General features: G+C 47.1%; 1 protein-coding gene across 1 annotated transcript; it reads left to right on the top strand.

Moving 5' to 3' along the window:
* Positions 1–8,146: 8,146 nt before the first annotated feature.
* On the top strand, positions 8,147–21,329 carry GPR83 (G protein-coupled receptor 83). Its single transcript, XM_008513766.2, has 4 exons — positions 8,147–8,900; positions 13,318–13,443; positions 15,801–15,934; positions 18,450–21,329. Exons 1-4 carry the CDS (start codon positions 8,514–8,516, stop codon positions 19,072–19,074), a joined length of 1,272 nt encoding a protein of 423 aa, XP_008511988.1. The 5' UTR covers positions 8,147–8,513; the 3' UTR covers positions 19,075–21,329.
* The last annotated feature ends 390 nt before the right edge of the window (positions 21,330–21,719 follow it).

Here is a 21,719-nt window from a genome sequence, read left to right as displayed (position 1 = left end):
TAGGCATCTCCTTATATTCTGCAGTGGTCCCTTCTCATCAAATGCAGCAGATGCTAGAGGAAGGAGTTGAGGAAAGGAGGAAAATGAAGGAGAGAGCTTCATTGACTTGCTATTCCATGCCAGGTCAAGGTGTGTGTGTGATATATATATCATTAGTCTATGACATCACTATAAAGTAGGCATTACCTTTTTTTTTTTAATAGATAAAGCTTAAACATAAGGTCACACAGCTAATAAATGGTGGAGCTGAGATTGAAATCTAATTCTGTCTGAATCCAAATCTCATTCTTTCTTCATGACCACACTGCCTCCGATTAACTGAGGCATGTCCCAACTTAACAGCTAAAAATGTTAGCCTCCAATCCTGATGTCTCTTTGAACAGGGACTATACAGAGAAGAAGGACAAAGTCCAAGGGAGAATGTGAGTTGGGTCTGAAGTTAGAGCCTGGCCCAGGGCAGTGAACCCCAGGAGGAGAGCCTTCCCTCGGAGAGAGACATTTCAGATGGCTGCAGGGGTTCATATCCAACAATGAGTAGTAAATATGGGTGATCCTTTGACCAAGTTCTTGTGATATTGAAAATGTAGATGTTTTCCAGTTGGTTTAGATAGAATCTAAAAAAGATGATAAACTGAGAATAGGATTTCGCTGGGATTCTCAGGATTGACTTAGTAAGTTTAGTGTGTCCCTTAATAGTGATTTCCCACAGGAAGTGTTTCTACTTTTTGTTTATTTCCCCCCAGTCACGTTTATTGTTTTTTTATGATTATAAAAAATTATTCCAGGAAATCCCAAATGTATTAAACAGCATAAAGAAAATATATATATTTGTGAATTTAGCTATTTTGTTCCTTTAAATAAAATCTTTGATGTGAACTTGTGGGATATAGGGTGTGGTTATATTTAAAGACTTGGTAAAAATTGACAAATTACCTTGTTGAATGGCCAAAGGACATGAATTTAAAAATGACAGACTGGAAATGCAAATGACTTATAAGCCTAGGACTTATTAGTAATTAAATTAAACTTTAAGTGACATATCATTTTTAACTATCAAAATGGAATTTTTTCACTCATTCAATATTGAATGTCTAAGCAAATGCCAGAAAAAAAAAAAACACATGGACATGACCTCATGGAACTTTTAGTCTAAAAGAAATACATCATTTATTGAACTCTTTTTGTGTGCCAGGAATGTCCTAAGCACTTATAAACATTATTGCATCTAATTACCACAAAACTCTGTGGGGTAGGTATTTTTACCTATTGAATGGGGAAGCAGATGTTCAGAGGTGGGCAGATGAGCTGAGGATTGAAGCCCAAAGATCTCACCATTAGCTTCTGGGTGAAGATTTTTAAAGCTTAAAATCAATGGAAGAAACCTTTTACAATGCATTTCAAAGAAAATCAAATGACTAGATGTTGCTAAGGGTGTAGTGAAAGAGGTGCTCATGTTGCTAGTGGGAGCATCAATGGGCAAATCCTTTCTGCAAAGCAATCTTGCAAAATTATCATAAGGCTTAAAATATTTTCATCTCCTTTACCTGGAATTCTATTTTTTGGATTCTACCCTAAGGAGAGAATCAAAAATATGGTTAAAGATTTATGTACAAATCTGACTGAAGATTTGAGAAAAAGTAGAGTTTATATGTATGTGTGCATGTGCATATATATTATATAGAGTCGAATATATATTAGAGTCAAATATTATACATCTATATAATTTGCAGATTAAATGATATAATGATATAGTTTACAGAGGAGAGCAGTCAATCTTTACCTATAATAGATTCCTTATTATTGTCACTGTCATAGATGGGTCACTGGTCTGATCAGCCAACTGGCCTGCTGTGACCCACACGGCAGTTTTTGGTTGTATGTAAGGAGATCATTGGCAGAGAGGAAATCAAAGTGCTGGCTTTGTCATTTATAGCCTATCCGGCTGCTGCAGGGAATAGCCAGTTGTGTTTATAGGAGATACTTCCATTGTCAAGGAGTGATGGTGAAATTAGCAGCTCTGCTTTAGTTCTGCGAGTCTTTGGAACTTTCTGTCATTAAAAAACTCTATTTATGCTTTCACATATTCCTTCATTAAATATTTAGTAGGAGCCTGCTCTGTGCCAGGCACCACACTAGGCTTGGTTTGAATGATGAAAAGAACAGAGTGCCCGCACCTGAGGAAGCTCAGTCTAATGGGAGAGGCCGGCGGAGACAGTTGTTACATCGTGTGCAAAAGGCCGTGGTAGAGGTGAGCTCAGGATGAACCATCTGACCCAGGCTGGGGCTCCACAGGCTTTCCAGAAGTCACTTGCTGCTAAGATCTTTTATTTAGCAATTAAACTTCTAGGTATAGTATGAATGGTATGGTCTTTTTCCTCACACAATTTAAATTAAATTTTATTACTCTGCCCTTAATTTCAGGCTTTTATGATATCCTTAATGTGATTTTTTTTTTGAATAGTCTCAGTGGTTGGTTAATATCTGACTTTGACATTCAGATCCTACGTGTTTACTTCACCGTGTACAGTTTTTTCCTCAGAGAGGTATGATCGTCTCATTTCAGACACCACAACCTTCCTTGGTTCCACCGCCTGCAAGCTGGATTTTCAGCTATAATTGCTAGAATTTGCCTTTATCATAGCATGAACTTTAGAAAATAGAACTCAGTATAAAATTAATATGAGTAAAGACAACTTTTCTTTTTTCTAACACTCAAAATGAATGGCCTCGTGGTAATTAAAAAAAATAACCCTTATTAAAGCAATTTTCAAGACAGTGTAAGATCAATGATAGCTATTGCTTACATCCTGTGAAAATGAGTTGCAGATCCAGTGATGCTTTCTAGAAATATACTTAACAAAAATTTTACTTGGTATTATTAAAAAAAACCCCCACTAATCATCATTCTTCGCTCTATAAGAGGAAGTATTAATCAAATGGCTTAAATATCATGCTTAATTATTCTCTTTCACTTTCTGAGGATCTGATTTGAAACAAAGCACACAGCAGAAATAAAAGTAGAAAAAAATAGCTCAGTGGCAATTACGAACGTAGAATTGGAACTGATGCTAAGAAATATGAGTCAACCTGTAGGATTACAGAAAATCTCCTTGAAACGTTGATTCCATGACTCTACCCACCAGAGGAACTGCATCTTCTGCTTGCCTCCTCAGAGACCTAATGAACAAATCCTCATTTTAAGTGGTTAACCAGCAACAGAACCAGAAAATACAGTTGTTTTTACAGAAGGTAGGTTTTATAATTGAGTTTACAAGATGATTTATATAATTTTAAATAATTAAAACTTAGATATGTCCCAGGATCCTACTAGATAGAAAAAGGAGTATTCAGAAATATTAGGAGTTGCATCCTGGATTGTCTGAATCCAGGTCCAAGGTCTCTACCACAGTAGTGCTCACTTCCACTGTCTGGGTATTGTGCTAGACTCTAGGAGATAACATGAGGAATAAGGTCATGCCTGGCCTAGAAGAGCTGACAATTTAGTGGGAAAAACAGATAAGTCACAAATGGTAAGTGTACAGCAAGGGAAGTGCAATGTCAGAGAATGGATCACATGTTATGGGAACCCTTTTAAATGAGTAGATTTGGGGACACTGACTCTGCTTGTTCTGGGATTGTGGCAGTCAAGGCAGAGAGTCTTCACAGAAGAGACAACACTTTGAGCTGGGTCTTTAAGAAGGAAGAGGCATTTTTCTGGCCATAGGATGGGAAACAGGATGAATCTAGACAGAAATAGCATCTTCACATACATAGCATCATGAAATTGTTGGGCTGTGAGATGACCCCAAGATTCTAACCATGGAGAACAAGTACAAGAAAGTGAGGGAAGAGTGGGATATAACGAGTTTCGTTCGGAACTTGCTGAATTTTAAGTGTGCGTGGGTTTTCCAGGTGGAAATGTCCAATCAACAGTTGAATATATAATGTAGATCTGGAGCTTTCAAGAGAGGTGATAAGTGGAGATACAGATCTTGGAATCATTGGTGAATGATGGCTAAAACCAGTGGAAGTGGCTGAGATCACCCAGGGGGACATTTAATTCAAGAGGAGCAGATAATGGAGGATCACAGCCTGGAGCGCCAACACTAACTAGAAGTCCTGTGGTACAACTAATGCTACCATTTATCTACATTATGGGGTACATGGGCTGCTATGAGTTGGCCCAAGACCCCGCCGCCATTTATAAAACTTTCTATGTAAAAGTGCAGAGCAAGTTCAAGCAACTTACAAAGTAATTTGGGGTCACAAGTTGTAAATTGGAGCTTGGATGTACTGTCTCTGCTTAAACATACCTCTGTACCCTGTGGCTCCTAGTGTAACCTGCCCGCACACTTTGTGTTTTTATTGCATTTGAGAGTATCTTCAGCTATCTGTGGTATTTCAGGTCTACTTGATTCATTTCTAACTCAAATATGATGACATCCAACTTTTTCCATTAAAACAGGCAAACTTGAGTGACTGTGGCTTGCCTGGCATGGTGCTAAGTGCTCTTTCTTGCCCTCTGCCAATGTGATGGGCACCAAAGAAGACTTGTGGGTGTGGTGAGCTTTTAACTCAAGTAGGACCTTTTGGGAAACAATATTGGTGTTAAAGCAGCAATTGCTGATGGTGCCAGGAATATTGATGTGGTGAGACTCTCAGAAATGCCTCTTTCTAAGACCTCTGTGGGGTATTATTATTCTACAATTCTTTGTCTAGTTTTCATTAAAATACTTGTGAAGTGATTTTCTATTTTCCTCTTTTGTTTCAAGTCCATTTGAAAGAGTTAAACACTAACCTCTCTCCTCTCAGTTCTGTTTAATACGAGTGACTACTATTTGAGACAAATGCAATTACTATCTGGCGCATAGTGACTTTACACTGTTTCCTTGGTCTTATTCAGAAGGCACAAAAGAAGGAGCTGCTTCATTCTGTAAGAGCACTTTGTGTCTTCCTATATCTCCTTAGTAATAGCAATGGTAACATTATGGGACTGGTAAAACCTCTGAGGAAGGAACTTCTCTTAATAACTTAGTCTTAGTGTGGGGTGGATGGAGGATGTTCTTGTTTCATTAAGCACTGGGTTGTTCCAGCATTTCAGGATACACTGGGGACAGTGATGCTAGGCTGGGAACTCTGGAGGCCCAGGCCTGGCTGAGAGGAGAGCCAAAGGCCTGGGAAGAGCAAGTGATTCTAGACTTTGTGCCTAACCTTGGATATTGTCAGTACCCTCTACCCCTTCAGAGCACACCAATCCAACTTCCAATTGCCAGCACCAGTATTTCTTTGCCTGAGGGCCTTCTCTTGCCTCTGGAGCCCACTTCAGCTGCCTACTTGGCAGGCTGGAAGTTTAGGAGAATTATCACACCCCTGAGAGCAGCCTTCAACCAATGATTGACAGGAGTTGGTGCTTAGATACCCAGTTCCCTCACCCACTGGCTTGGATAGCTGACGGATATGCTTGACACTGGCTTTCCCAGCAGGCTGACGCTCTAGTCACCCACTGTGGTAGCTGGCCTGACAACACCCTCTTTATTGGCCGCCATCCCTTTCTTGTCTCACTTTTCCACTCCCCTACTGGTATTCACCTTCACCTCCTAAATCAACCCTTGCACTGGAATCCTTTGCTTCTGTGGAAAGCTAAGAACTAAAATATGTTGCCTCGTCTTTCAGAGAGAAAGTTTCACGCACCTGGCACAGATGCCTTCATACCTATAAGGTGGGCATGGTGAGCAAGGAATCAAAGGGAAGGCAGTAGTCAGTGGTCCAGATTATGAGTGTGCCTGTCACAGAGCCCAAGCAGGGCTCTTGGAAGACAGCGCTTGGAAGAGCATTGCATACCTACCTTTGACTTCCTTCTCTGTGCGTGATGCTGACTAGCCCTCTTGTGCCCATATATTCTTTCTCAACACTAGGCACAATTCAATGAACCAGGACTCTGTTTTCTAAATTACCATCACATTCAAGCCTTGCCTCCCTGAGATGGTGCCAAGTATCTTGATGGAGCATCAAGTTCATCTTGAGTTACATGTTTACAGGCAGTCTCCTGGTTTCTTTCCTGTAGCTAAATACCTTTGATTTCATCTGCCTGGCACCCCTGTCCCTTCTCCTAGGAACGGCCGCACAGTCTTCCATTCCAACCACATAATTCTGTGGGATCTGCCAGGCCCGTCAGCAGAATTGAAGGACATATGCTTGCCATCCTCTCCCCCAGACATAATGGCTTAAAGAGTGAATGAGACTTGAAAAACTAGAGACAACAGTGGACTTTTTGAACTTGCTGATAAAATAATGGAGAAAGGTAGGCTCAAAGCTCTAGGAGGAGTTAAGGTCAAAGAAGAATCTTTTGTGTTCTTTGTATTTGACTTCAAACAAACTGAAAACTTGGCAGTCATCCTGGATTCCTCCCTCTAATCTTAGTCAAACTTGCTCCTCCCCTTGCCAGCACCTTGATTCAGGTCCTCACCTCTGCTCCTGGATCACTAGAACAACCTTCCGACCTCCTGCCTCAAGCCACGGCCCCTCTCTTCTCCAGTTGCTGGAGTATTCTTTCTAAAATGCAAATCTGATCTTGTCTGTCTGTACTTACAGCCCTCTGTGGATTCCTGTTGCCTGCAGGAAATCGTTCAAATTCTTTTGAGGATTTCAAAACTGCTGCAGCTCTTCTTGTTCAGGCCCTGCCCACCTCTCCAGCCCTCTCTCTCCACTCATCCCTTTGCATAACACGCACTAGCTCTTTCCATTTCTGTGGTTGTGGAATGTGCTATACTCACGCTCACCTCCATGGCTTTGCATGTACCATGATTCCTTCCTTATGGAATACTCCCTCTTCTTCCCTCTGCCTCCTCCTCCATGACCCCACTGTCTCTTGCTGGTCCTTTAAGACTGAGCTGAAGTGTCGCTTCCTCTGGGAAGACTTCTCCAACTCCCTCCCACCTGAGTAAGTGCACCTTGTATTTTCCTATGGTGACACCAAACCATTTTCTAATTGCTTATTAATAGGAGAGCTTGACCTGTGTCCCTGGAGATCAAGGAGGTCTAGAAGCTGATGTCTAGCTTTCCTGGAAAAGTTTGAGTGAGCAGTGGCTGGGCTTTGTCTCATGGCCCAGGGAGAAAAGAGGACTTTGGTGGGAGGGGCCTGTTGTCCAGGTTTTGGGTGGAACAAAGGGACAGGCTCTCCCCTGGGCCAAGTGGACACTTCAGAAGGTACTTGGGCTTGAGTCATTTGGTGGAACCTCTGCTCAAGGGCACTGCTGAGCAGGATGAGATGACAATAGAAAGAGTCTACATAGAGTTTGCCAGTAGAACCAGGTGAGAGGGCAGTTACAAGGAACCAGCCAATTATTGCATCTCTACCATCAGAGAGCAATGTAGTGGGAGAGCCATACAGGGGTCCCTGGAAACCCCACATAGAGGAAAAGGAAAGCTTTTCACCAAGGCCAGAAAACTTAAGCAACTTGCCCAGGATTTCACAGCTAGGAAGTGACAAAGTTGGGATTTGACCCTGATTACACAGGATCAGGTCAGTGGGTGGCCAGACAGGGCTGACTGGGGGAGAGACTTGACAGTGGGAGTTTTGGGTGAGCTAGATATCAAGATTTCCTGGAAAAGGAGGCAAGTAAGAAAAAACAACACGGGTAACATTCCTTACTGCAGCTTCAAAAAGTTCCATGGCAGAAAACTCAGTTACCCAAGAAGTGGGCACATGGCTACTTAGCCCCTTTGATTCTTGGATCCTGTCAGAAGAGTTTCCTGCTTTGAAGAGTTTCCTTGAAAAGCAAAGCCCCCTACATTCTTCAGCGATGGAAGGAAACAACCTAGGAAGCCCTTCAGCCCGTCTGAAGTCTGGTCACTCAAGGGGCTTGGAGAAACCGTAGCATCTATTTCATTGTTCACCTTGTTCCCGGAACCGTCAGGACTCAGTGATCCTCCTCAGTATTAAAACGGTGGCAGGGCTGAAGCTCAGGAGGAAACAAGTGGAATTTATCCCTGTCGCTGAATAGGGAGCCGCCTGCAGCAGGTGGACCCAGTCTTTGCAGTATGCCCCCACACATCCCAACTCACCCCGTGGGCGCCTTCCACCTGCCTGCCTGCTCCCTTTACAATAACGAGGCTTAAGCAGAAACAAAGTGAACGAGTGTGCTTTAGAGAAACAGTCCTGGCCGCCCCCCGGAGTTGTATTTCTGGAGTAGGAGCGGGTTGGGGGTGGGGGAGCAGCCGTGAAGCTCGCAGAGCGGGAGCGCGTCACCGTCGCCTCCAGAGATGCTGCGCTGCCCAATAGGCAGGGGCGGTCGCTCGCAGCCCGGTGGGAGCAGAGACATAAAAGTGCGGAAACCAGCCCGGAGCGCGCCGATCGAGGGCTGGAGGCTAGCGGCGAGCGGGCGCCGCCGGGCGCTGGAGGCCCCGGGGTCCCTCCCCGGCCAGCCCCGCGCGCTCCTCTCCGCGCGCCCGACTGCACGCGGCCTGGCAGGGACGTCCGGACTGCACTGTCCCGGGCGCAGCGGCTCTGCAAAATGGTCCTTCACTTCGTGCTGCTCTTCCTCCTCCCATTGGTGCGAGCAACCGAGCGCCCCGAGGGCCGGATGGACGAGGAGGGCCTGGAGGCGGCCCTGGCCGTGCCCAACGCCTCGCACTTCTTCTCTTGGAACAACTACACCTTCTCTGACTGGCAGAACTTTGTGGGCCGGAGGCGCTACGGCGCCGAGTCCCAGAACCCCACGGTGAAAGCCCTGCTCATCGTGGCTTACTCCTTCATCATCGTCTTCTCGCTCTTTGGCAATGTCCTGGTCTGTCATGTCATCTTCAAGAACCAGCGAATGCACTCGGCCACTAGCCTCTTCATCGTCAACCTGGCCGTGGCCGACATCATGATCACTCTCCTCAACACCCCCTTCACTTTGGTAAGGCCGGAGGGCTGGGCGGGCGCCCCCCTGCCCCTCTCAGTCTCGTTCTCAGCTTTTTCTCTCTCTCAATTCTCTGTCGTCTCTCTCTCCACCTGGATTTCTCTTCCTCCTTATTTCTCTGTCTCCCTCTTCTGCCTGTCTTCCTGCCTTCATCTTTCTTAGTCTTTTTTCTCTCTTGCTCTCTTAGCTCTAAATTCTCATCTCTCAACTCTCTCTGTTTTTCTGTCTCAGATTTTGTCAGTCTCTCTCTATCATTCTGTTTGTCTTTCTATCTCTCTGTCTCTGTCTCTCTGTTTGTCTCTCGCAGAAGTCTTTCTCTCTCTCTCTCCTCTGCCACTCTTTCTGTGTGTTCATCTGTTTTCCTCTCTGTGACCCTGTCTTTCCCTGTCTCTGTCTCTAACCTCACCTTTCCCTCTGACTCTTTCTGCTTGTCCATCTCTCTGTGGTTTGTTTTTCTGTTCTCTCTCTCTCATCACCTTCTAAGCCAGAGCTTCTGCAGCTGGTGGCATTGGGGTCAGTGATTGTGTGTCTGCAGCCAGCTGTGAACGAGTGACCATTTCCTGTTTAATGTCACTGAGCATGGGCCTGTTTGATAATCAAGCGGTACGTTGAAGCCCCTTGAAATGTCAGCAGAGATTGTTAGGTGACACCCCCCCCCCCCACAGCTCATTAAATGCCACCCCCCTCTGCCATGGGAGGCAGCTTTGCGCCACAGCTGAAAAACCAAGCAATTGCTAATTGTTAATGGAAACTTAAGTGCATTTTCCTGGACCACTTATTCAAATTGTGTTTTGCTTCTGTGTTTTGACAATGAGGCTGTGTTGGAAGGCTGTGCTGGCAAAGAGAGGAGGGTGAGGGGGGCTTGGGCCCAGGGGCAGCCCGGGGGCTTTTGCATACGGTGGTGGTGAGCCTCCTCCCCAAGCCCTGGCCACTCGGCATTAGTGGAGTCATTTCTGTCGCTCTGTGACTTGGGAGTGTGGTACTCAGATGATTTGGGACTGTGAGGGTTATGACTGAGCAATCGTAATGACAATTATGCCTTATGTGTCTGTAGCATAAATCACATTTTTGCAATGTATGGAATAGCCTTATTGTTATTTCAGTTATTACTAAAGCAGCATCTGTCCATTTCCCTCTGTGTCTATCTCTTTCTCTGTCTCTCTTTCATGCACACACACTCAACCAGAAAGAACAGAGAAGCAAAAAAGAAGACGGTGAACTCCCATCCACCTGTGTGAACATCGTTCCAAATCTTACATTTTAAAACTACATTCTCTCTCTTGTCCTCACATATGAGGACATTACTCACATTTTGCAGATAAGGAAACTAAGGCACAGAGAGGTTCAATCCCTCGTCCAGGGTCACTCAGCTAGTAATTGGCAGAGCCAGGATGAGAATTGTTTCCCCTGACTCAAGTCCAGAGGTCTGTCCACTAAGCCATCCAACTGAGGACAGGGGGGCACTCTTGGACCGTGCTAAGCTTCCACTACTGCAAACCATGGACGTTGCCTGCTCTCTTTCTAGCCTACGTTTACCCGATTCTTGGCCACTCAGGATCCTCTGGGCACTAGCCAAGGAACCAGGGACTTCCAAATGCCCCACCCATAACTGCCTCCTGCTGCCTTGAAGCACGGAGAGTGCATCTCTGGCTCTCCTTGGCTCCCCTCTTGGTTTCTGACCTGACAAACTGCAATACTGGGGTCGGGCTGGACTGCCCAGGATGGGAACTGGAGGGCCTCAGGGCATGGCCCTTGTGCTGCTGCACAGAGCAGGATGCACACTTAGATCTGCAGTAGACACAGGGCTGTGGAGAGAGAGGCTGTGGACCCCGGGTCAGGCTGCAGTGAGAGCTGATAACTCTTGCCCCAGAGGATCTCCTGTGAGAGAGGGGATGTCAAGGTCCTGAGAAGCCAGCACCCTTTCCAAGATGATCCACAACAGCTTGGCCTTGAAGCTGACCCATGTAACTGCTCCAATCCCAACTCCCGTCAGAGCTTACAAGGTGCTGGCAACCAGGGAGAGTGAAAGGTTTGGGGGAGGAGAGTGTCTTCAAAGCCCTCAGCCGTGCTTCCCCACTGGGTAAAGAGTCCTGCCTTCGGGCTGGCTGGTGACAGTATCCTTCCTCCCTGGTCTCCCTTCCTGTCTACTTTGCACACAACAATCAGCCTGAAGTCCAGCTCCGGTCGCTGAGAGGCAAGCGAACAGTTGCTGACTATTTCCATGGCAGAGACAGACACAGAGTGTGGTGGAGCCTGCAGGAGGAGTCATTCCTTCTGACCCGCCAGAGTCCTACAAGAGGGTCCAAAGAGTCTGTACAAGGAATGTAACATTTCAAAGGTGCCTGGATGAGGAGGAATTTCCCAGGTCCAGATGAAAATTCGATGCGGACACAAGGACCCGGGGGAACAAAGGCAGGGCAACAAAATTCACGGTGTGTTGAGGGAATGTTGGGTGGCTCATTGTAGCTGGAGCCACAGAGGCAGGAAGCACAGTGAGGGAGCGGGCCGGGGAGGAGGGAGCTGAGGTGGACGAGAAAGGAAGGCTGGGGCCAGGTCGTGAACGGACCTGGACACTCCTAAGGCACCTGGCTCTGTCCTGAGGGCCGTGATGATTCTAAGCAGAAAGGTGGCAATAAAGTGATTTGGGGTTAAGAAAAGTACTGTTATCCATGTGAAGGCTGAATTACAAGTGGATGAGAGACTGGAGGACGAGGAAAGCTCTTAGGAGGCTCTAATAGTCCAGGTGTGGGATGATGGGAGACTCCACTAGAGCCACGGCCTCGGGACTGAAGAAGAGGAAATGGATTTGAAAACCACTTGGAGTTAGCACTGGTTGGCTCTGGTAATTCATTGAATGTGGGAGGTGAGAAGTAGGAATAGCTAAAGATTTCTAGCTCTGTAAAGTACTAGACATTACCCTATAATGTTACTGGACTGCTCGAGAGCCTCATATGGCTCCCACCTGCCTACCCCATGGAGGGTAAAGACCATTGTCTGCTGTCCTAGTTTCATGATTTGGCCAGACTTGTCCCTCAAGACTCTTCCACTCACTCCAGCCAAACCATTCCACTCCTTATTACCCAAACAGGTCCTGAGATTTCTGACCCAGTGCCAACCATTTTGTTCTTATCTCCATGTGTACACATCTGACCTATGCTTTAAAGCTCATCTCAAATGTCTCATATGTTATAATAATGGCCATTAGTAGTGTTAAGTACTTGCTAGATACTAGGCACAGTTGTACCTACTGTGTACTGTACATATGTTATCTTTCGTTTGATTTCCATAACAACCCTGTGAACAGAGTTGGCCCCATTTTACAGATGAGGGAAGTGAGGCTCATAGAACCTAAGTGCCTTGCCCAAGGTGACAGCAGTAAGTGGCAAATACTCAGCTGTGAACCACTATATGATAGCCTTTCTGCAGGGTTATCTGCTCTGTTTTTTTCTCTATCATCTCTCTCTCTGCCTCAGCTCACACCCACCCCCCGCAGTGGCCCCAGTGCCCTTTGTCTGGGCCTTCTGTAGGGCACTGAATACTTTCTGTCTTGCACCCAAGGTAGCTTCTGCCCAGCCTGGAAGCTCCTTGATCAGAGTTGATGCTCAATCTCTCTCGGACATGGGACATCACTCACAGGAGCTGCTCAAGTACTGAGTGAGTGAGCAAATAGCCATGGATGATGTGGGATGAGGCGTAGGACTGCTCCTAGAGCCCCGCACTGTCCCAGGAGCTTGTCTTCTCTCCCCACCCTGCCCCTTCCTGCCCCTGCCCACGCCTTTCCAGGCCCCTGTGTCTCCTTCCCAGATGATGTGTTGCAAGGCCTGCTCAGCCAGCAATCAAGAGCACAGCCCATATGCTATGTTGAGACTTTTCAGATGTGTCTCGCCCATTAGTCTGAACTCATATGGGACAAGAATAAATTTTATTATTACCATAAAAATAGCTACTATTTATTATGAATAATATCTTTCTAGCAATCCACCAGACTTTGTGTTCCACCCTTTATAGACTTTTAAAAAACTTAATCCTTCCAATAAACCTATAAGGAAGAGATTTTTAAGCCTTTTTTTGCAAATGAGGAAACTGAGGTTCAGAGAGGTTACATACTTTGTCTAAGGTCACACAGCTAGAGACTTTAGAGCTGGGAAGTTCAACTCTAAAGCCCATACCCTTCCCACACTCTCCTGGCACTAACGGAGCCTGGCCCCAGCACCATGATTTGGATTTGTTGAATTGAATGATGAAGAATGAGTTGTGCTGGAGAAAGTCATGTGTGATCACAATTCAGCAGTGTAGAGTGGAAGAAGGGAGGAGCTGGAAGAAGCCTCCTGAGGGATGCTCCTCAGAGACCACAGTGGGTGAGTGTGAGGGTCAAGGCCCGCCTGTCTCCTGACCTCTGTGGGCTTGTCTCTAGGTCCGCTTTGTGAACAGCACGTGGGTGTTCGGGAAAGGCATGTGTCACGTCAGCCGCTTCGCCCAGTACTGCTCCCTGCACGTCTCCGCGCTGACGCTGACGGCCATTGCCGTGGACCGCCACCAGGTGAGGCCACCTACCCCCAACGCCCTGTCCTTTCTTCTCTGGCTTTGCTTTTCACAGGGCTGCGGGAGCTCTCAGGACAATGTTTTAGCCCATTTTCCAATGAGGATATTTGTCTTCTTATTGACCGATTAGATTAGGCATGTTAAACCCTTTGTGCTAGGTGCTGCAAACAATTCTTACCAGTTTGTTGTTCTGATGAAGACTCACTGCCAGCATTTTGCTTGTTTTAGGGGTAGAAAAGCAAACCCGGAAAAATCACAGATGAAAGGGAAGTGGCAAGTAATTTTAGGTCAGAGACGAGGCTCCTGACTGGGAGATGGACATTCCCTGGCCCGGCTCTTGCGGAGGAAAATAAGCTAGTACTGGGTGAAGCGGCTGGCAGGTCCAGGTGGCAGGAGCAGGCATGGGGGTGGGGCAGGAAGGCCCCAATCACTGTCCGTGCCCCATTGGACTCATGAGTGGGTATGGTGAAGGAAACTGAAGAGGACCTGTGGGCGCCTCTCCTGGAGGAGGATGGCTGCAGGGTAGTTGCCTCGCGCATGCTAACTCAGTGAATCCATGTCGCATACTCAGGTCTATGCTGAGTCAAGGAATGGAAACTCAGGAAGCTGCCTACATAGCTTTCCCAAGTTCACACACTTGGTGAACGATGAAGCTAGGATTAGGGCTGAAGTCTGTCTGGCTCCAAGCCCATGCTCTGATCACTAGACCACCCTGCTGTGAGGAGACTCAAGGGCACCCACAGGGCCAATGTCATAAGGACCACCAGGACAAAGAGAGAGAGAGAGTTTATTCTGAGTAGCTCCAAGAGGTGCAACAAGGACCAGGGATAGGGGGCTTCAAAGATGCAGATTCGAAGATGCAGCTCAATAGGAAGAAGGATTTCCTAGCAGACTGTCCGAAGGTGGACCAAGCACCCTGGGGAGGTAATGTGTTACACGTCACAAGCCATATTTAAGCAAGGTCTGGATGATCGCTTGACAGGGATGTTCTAGAGGAGAGTTGTGCATCTGATAGAGAATTGGACTCAGCAAACTCTGAGATTGCTTTATCCCTGAAATGCCATCCTTTTGGCATTTATATTACAGATGTTTTCTTACAAAGTGTGAAAAGTTTGCATACAGGTATTTCTTGCCTCTTTTTAACCTTCTCCCCTAATTCAACAAGAGGGGTTACCTTTTACTGGCCTATGCTTACCTGCATTTAACACAGCTAGCTGACACTTGATCCTTGGGCCAAGGGTGGGTCTAAGGAACAGGGGGTAAGCCTTGCCTACATATGTCACAGCATTGCTGTGACATATACCCAAACATAGGACCCTGTCCCGAAGCCAGCGGAGTATTTGGGACCTCTGACCCAGGCTTCCACTTCCTTCAGCAACCTGAACAACGAAGAGTATTAGGGACAAAGATGGCAAAGTCCGGAATGGAGGTGTGCTGGGCACCTTCTAAAATTTAGTCACTTGTTCCTGTAAAACCTTGAAAACATTGGAGAAAAATTTGGGAGGAAAAAAAGTCCTCAGGTCACAGCCAGAATGTCCAGTGTGTCCTGGGATGGCATCCTGACTCAGGGCAGCTCTTTATGACCTCTTTCCCTGACGGTGGACTTCCCTGTCCCAAAATGCCTTTTTCAAGAAATAATGGTTCTAGTCTTAAAATGAGGATGCTGTTAAATTTCCAAGTCTTTATTTAAACCTTTTTGGAGAATTGATTGGCACGCACATACAGTAGCAATTCCAAGATGCTTTTCAGCCTGAAGCCGATAACACTGGCTTTATTACAAGTGTGGGAAAGCTGGGCCCCATTGCAATTTTAGAAACGGCTTTCATAAACAGTGTTTTGAACTCCCAAATAAATGTCAGTGCAGCTTCCCGTGCTAAGTGGTGAGAGTCTCCTCTCCATGTTTGTCAGACCCTCTCGGAGCCCTTCATAACCTAAGGAGTCTAGAATCATGGGGAGACAAGATCAGATCCTGCCTGAGGTGGAGGCGGACCATGGCTGGTTCCTCTGCCAGCCTTGCTATGGAGGCCGTGCAAGCAGAACACACCCGCCCCACTGCCGTCCTCTCACTGCACCCTGGTTCTGCCATGAATGACCTGCCAAGAGGCATTTGAACTACCTGGAGCCCTGAGTCCTGATGACACCCTCTTTCTACCCCTGGATGTGGGCTGTGGGCGGGACACGGCTGGAACGCCCCACCTGCCTGCTGCAACTCAGGGCTCAATGAGTGTACGAGATGCCTGTCTTTATAAATATGACCTACCTGCTTAATTGTGACAAGTAAGCTGCGACGTCTGGATTTCTCATTTGTTTCAAACTTCTTCAGTCAGTGATGCACACAGTTTGCTTGTTTTCCAGGTCATTATGCATCCGTTAAAACCCCGCATCTCCATCACAAAAGGTGTCATCTACATCGCAGTCATCTGGACCATGGCTACGTCCTTTTCACTCCCACATGCCATCTGCCAGAAATTATTTACCTTCAAGTACAGGTGAGATTAACTAGGAGGGAGCAGCCTGGGGACTGGGAGGAACTTGACAGAGGGAAATCTCAGCCCCTCTGGGATCTGAGAGTGACAGTACCTGCCACACCACACTGTTCTCTTTGCCTCTCTCCTAACCTGTTGCTTCCAGGCCTGTGCCTATCCTCTGCATTTCTCCTGCTTTTTCTTGTCTTTTCTTCTCCACAACTTTTGCTCCCTCCTTATTCTCTGTCCCGTTTGTCTGCAAGGTCAAGGTAATAGCGATCAGCTTCTGTCACCAAGCTGACAAGACAGCTTCTGTCTGTCTCACTCAGACTGAGGCTGGAAATCACCCAGGCCTTGTTTAAAATGGCAAGGTTTCAATTCTCTCACACAACCTACAAACACAACGTACATATCTATGTGTCTGCGGCAGGATGCTCTCCTTCCCACTCAGGTTTCTTTGTCATATGCTCCCAGAATGAGAATTTCTTTCGAAGCACTCAGTTCTTTAAAACACTTGTATGTGCTACTGGTTCATTAAAGGTGCTCTCCCCCGCTAGACTGGAAGGTTGGGGAGCGCTGGCCTGTTTCTGACTTGATTGGCTAGCTTGGTGTCCCTAGCACCCAACTTACTGTCTCCACGTACCAAGCCCTCGATACATATTTACTGAAGGAGTGACTGAGTGATTTTCATCAGTCTGTAGTTGCTCTAGATGAGGTTCCTTAGAAGCAGACCTGAGATAAAGGAAGGACTCCCGCGGTGATTTATTGAGGAAGTGCTCCCCGGATAACTGGGTAAGGGAGTGGGGAGCAGGACAGCAAATAGAGGGAGACTAAGGCAGGGCGGTTTCCAGGAAGCCGCAGCCTGCTCCACAGGGGCTCTGGAGCAAACTGGTAACGCAGTTTACCCGCCTAGGGCAAAGGAGCTGGGCTTTCATAATCCAGGCCTCCCTGGGGAAAATGGGGATTCCGGGCCACTTCTGGCTCTTGGTGGATCTGTGGGAAGTGTCTTCCACAGCCTGAGGGTAGTCCTAGGCACCCAGAAGACCACAAGTGCCAGCTGTTTCTTGTACAGAGGCAAGATTTGGGGGACTGTTGCTCCAGACAAGTAAAGGGGGTCTGAGGGGACCTAGGGGAGGGCACTGCTCACGTGTCCCACAGTAGCCGTGCACTGCCCCATCTGAAACATCTGCTTACACACACTCCTATGGCGTCAGCAGGGTCCAGAGAACAAGCTCTGAAGGCCGAGGTCAACTCATTTATAAAGGCTCCCTCCCCGAGTTCTAGGACATTGGAATGAGTCACATACCCAAACCCCCCAGCATTCAGGTTCCCCATCTGCCTTCACACATGGAGGGCTATTTTTTTCCTGCTAACAAAAGCAAAGAGAGTTCTCTCTTTCTTTCACTAGTGATGGCCACCAGCACATATAACAAGAGCCAGAAGCCACATGGTGTAATGACAAAACAGCCATTTGAGTTGCTGCCTAGGCATTTGACAGCATGATAACCCTGCTCACGCCCAGAGTAAGGACCTGAGCTTAGGATTCCTGCCACACGTGTCACCTTGCTTTTCCTCGGGCACCTTTTAAAATGACCACTCAGAGTCGAGCCCATGAAAGATTAGTGACCCACACCCCAACCACCCTATAAGTAAGAAATGCTCGCTACTCTGCGTTCTGTCTCCTGTTTGCTCATGACCTAGGACGGAGGACTGCCCTCCCCCTGGCTCACTGCACCCCTGTTCTGGGATCTGTAAGTAATAAATCTTGTGACTTTACTTCCTTTGTGTGACTGTATTGAAACTGTCTTCAATCAAAATGGCCCCGGGGTTTTCACTTCCCCAAAGAGGGAGTTCTGATGCTGAGGGAACTGCCTGCCCAGCCGGTGTGGGTGGACTGTGCCTCCTCATTCAGCAGGTCATGATCTGTGTATTCATAACACACCAGCTCCAGGTTTTCTAACACACAAGGGTATCCCTAAAAAGCTCAAAGAGGACTGGATACATTCCAAAGAAAATCAATACTTGTTTTATGAGTGGCTGAAGGTATGTTAGTTCAGGCATGGCCACCTACATTCTCAAGACCCATCATTTCTTTGCCCCATTCCTTGATTCCCCTCCAGAATGGGAGCAGGTAGTGCAAAGGGGAATTTCAAGATTTCCTGAATATACTGTGCTCCCAAGATAAGTTAATTCTAAGACTAGGAACGCCAGTGTTTCATTCATTCATTGAACAAATATTTATTGGGTCTCTATTATGGGCTAGGAATAATACAAAGTTAAGTGGACACTGAGAAATCTAGGTGTATTCCTTATCTTTTATGGAACTTTATGGAACTCCCAGCCTAGTGGGGGAGCCAGAAATATAATCAGATAATTAGGCCACAGTATCAAGTGCTATAACAGACAGATGTACCAGGAGCTCAGTGGAGAAAGAGGCCAGTGCTTCTTGGGATGAGGCCTTTCCACACTAACTGCACACCCTCCTTCTGTCTCTCTCTCTCTCTCCACCTTTCTATCTCTCTTTTTCCCCTGCCCCCAGTGAAGACATTGTCCGCTCCCTATGCCTGCCAGATTTCCCTGAGCCGGCCGACCTCTTCTGGAAGTACCTGGACTTGGCCACCTTCATCCTGCTTTACATCCTACCCCTCCTCATCATCTCTGTGGCCTACGCCCGTGTGGCCAAGAAGCTGTGGTTGTGCAACACAATCGGCGACGTGACCACGGAGCAGTACCTGGCCCTGCGGCGCAAGAAGAAGAAGACCATCAAGATGCTGATGCTGGTGGTGGTCCTCTTTGCCCTCTGCTGGTTCCCCCTCAACTGCTACGTGCTCCTCCTATCCAGCAAGGTCATCCGCACCAACAATGCCCTCTACTTCGCCTTCCACTGGTTTGCCATGAGCAGTACCTGCTATAACCCCTTCATCTACTGCTGGCTCAATGAAAACTTCAGGATCGAGCTGAAGGCATTACTGAGTATGTGCCAAAGGCCACCCAAGCCTCAGGAAGAACGGCCACCTTCCCCAGTCCCTTCCTTCAGGGTGGCTTGGACAGAGAAGAGCAAGAGCCGGAGGGCTCCGCCAGCCAACAACCTCCTACCCTCCTCCCAACTCCAGTCTGGGAAGACAGACCTGTCGTCCATGGAACCCATCATGGCAATGAGTTAGAGGAGAGTGGGAAGAGGCAGGAGGAGGGCTCTGTCTCCAGCTGAGGTTAGGAAAGAGCCTAAGGACAGAGCCTGGAAAAGAGCCTATCTCTCAAACTTGACCTTTGCAGTGCTGGAAACAAGTTCCTGCAGAAGCCATAGGCCTCTTGAGTTCCTAGGAAACTCTGCTCAGTCTCCTAGCCTCATTGATGTGAAAACTAAAAGGCAACTACCAGCTAGACACATGTTTGTGAAATCCTGTCTAAGAAGCTCCACAAGGCATATCATCCTGGATCTCTGAGCCAGAGACCCCACAACAGCTTCAGCCCAGCTGGAGGCTGAATCAGTCAACTGCCTCCAACTGTCAGGCAGCTGCCTCCCAACCCTCCCTGCCAATGAGCATCCATGAAGGACACCTGAGTCATACTTTGGGCGTGGCTGAGCCAGATGCACGGAGCTCTGCTTGAAAAAGGTTCAGTGGCCAGTGAAGGGTTAGCAAACCAGAGCTGGCACGGATGTTTTCCTGCCTGGCTTTCTGAAATTGTTGGACCAGGACAAATCACAATCCTGTGGTGGCCTGGCCTGATACATGACAAGAAAGGACCAATTTGGGTTCTTTAAAACAGAGAGGAATTCCCAGGTTTCCTTAAAACAACAACAAAAAAGATTATTAAAACTTTGGAAAATTCAGAAAAGCACAAAGAAGAAAATAAAAATCACTACTTTATTTCTCCAACCTGTGATAAGTTCTGTTAACGTGCTGTGGGGTTATTTGCGACTTTTTCCTTTGTGTGTGTGTGTGTGCACATGCATGTGTTTGTGTGTGCACATGTGTGTGTGCTTTTTGTTTCATTCTGAATTATGCTTTTTCATAAGATAAGCAAGAAACAGGGGCAGAGCAGAGGACTTCTGAGCCCCTCTCCCAGGAATAGTTGGAAGAGTTGGGAGAGGAACCCAAGGAGAAGACAGTCATAGGGCAGACAAACCGCCTTCATCTTGTAACCAGTGCTGGGAACGGCATGGCTGAAGTACGACTCCTCAGATGGCAGCCATTGTGATGAGCCAGGGAACGAAACTCATCCAGGAGGTGTAAATCCTTTTCTCCTGCAATCATACAGAACAAGAGGTGATGAAACATTGCCCTGCTTTCACAGGAGATGAGGGAGCAGACTTTCCAACATGCTGGAAATAATTATCCTTGGACACCTCACCCTCCCAAGCTGTCTAGACAGGCTGGTCCTCTGTGTTGTCTGAATAATAAGCCTTCTTCACACCACTTCCCTAAAGATGACTCTGTCAACATCATCGTCAACTCTGGCAGCTCACGTGTCATTTACAGAAACCTATGGCATTGTGATAGTCCTTAAGTACTCCACTTGCCAGAGAAATCTCATTCCAGAGACTGAGTGTTTTCATCACCTTCCGTGTGACTCACTGTGTCACCCAGAAGAGAGACTCGTCAGGCAGAATGGAGCTTAATTCACCAGCCCTAAACAATTTTCACCCTCGCACTGGTTTTCGGTTTCTTTCTAACACCAGATCGATCCTGTAAGAAAAGCACAGATGCGGAGCTGAGAGGAAAACCAAGGTGTGGGGAGAAGGGGCTGGGACAAGGTTCACTTCCATCTCTTGGCTGTTAACTAAAACTGAACTTGGTCATATCATCTTCTTCCTTATAATGAACCGTGGGGCTTCATTATACTATTCTCTCCATTTATGAGGATGTTTGAAAATTTTCAAGATGCAAAATGCAAAAAAATCATATTCTGAACGGTGGGTAAAAAAGTGACTTTTGTGGGGGCAGAGAGCTTTCTAAGCCCATGAAGATGCCCAGGTGGATTTTTCAGGCCAAATGGCTCCCATGTCTGTGCCTGTTGTCTCTGTGGTGTCAAGAAGTAGCTAACGGCTTCGTCTTAATGTTGCCATAGAAATTCTGTGAACCAGAAAGAGAACAGGCAGCGGGGCTACAGAAAGTTGGTCCTGCTCTAGAGTTATGCAGAAAGTTTCACTGTGCTCCTCTCTGAGGACATCTAGAAACACTGCTGAGTCACAGAGAAGGCCCTTCTCTGGGGGTGGACCGCCGATGACCATTAGTCTTGGGTCTCCTGTCAGGACCTTGTCTGCCCCCTCCCATTGTTCCCTGTGCAACTCAGAGCAAAAAGTGATTTGTATTTGTGAAGGTGAAATTTGTAAAACTTGAGTCTTTCCAATGTGCTGTCATGAGTACTTTATTGTAAATTGCTCCAGTCTCAATAAAATATATTTTGGGTGTGTGGACTGTGCTTCCTGGACCTGTGATTAGGCCACAGTTGGTAACCTTTAGAATGGGGATCCACATGGATTAGACGGAGAAAGCGTGGAGATCATCTGCCCACACCCCTGCACGGTACAGCGGAGGAAGCGCACACACTGAGAGGGGGAAGAGCCAGTTGAGAACCTCTGACTCTTGGTCTAGTACTTCCTCCCCTGAGCTGGCTGCCAAGTCTCCTGTTTCGTGATTATGAGTTTGTGCTGAGCGTTTTAACCTGGTGATCTGTTCTTGGTGATTCAGGAGGAGGCAAAGCTGCCAGTCAAGCCTAAAGAGTGGCTCCCACCCTCAGTGTATGGTAGGTAGTGCATTCTTGTGTTTACCAGGGTTTCTGCCCCACTGGGCCTGGGGTCCCCCAT

This window comes from Equus przewalskii, chromosome 6 (genome assembly GCF_037783145.1).
Source record: "Equus przewalskii isolate Varuska chromosome 6, EquPr2, whole genome shotgun sequence".
NCBI lineage: Eukaryota > Metazoa > Chordata > Mammalia > Perissodactyla > Equidae > Equus > Equus przewalskii.
Note: the sequence above shows the minus strand (reverse complement) of the source record. Positions and strands in the feature narration are given on the sequence as shown.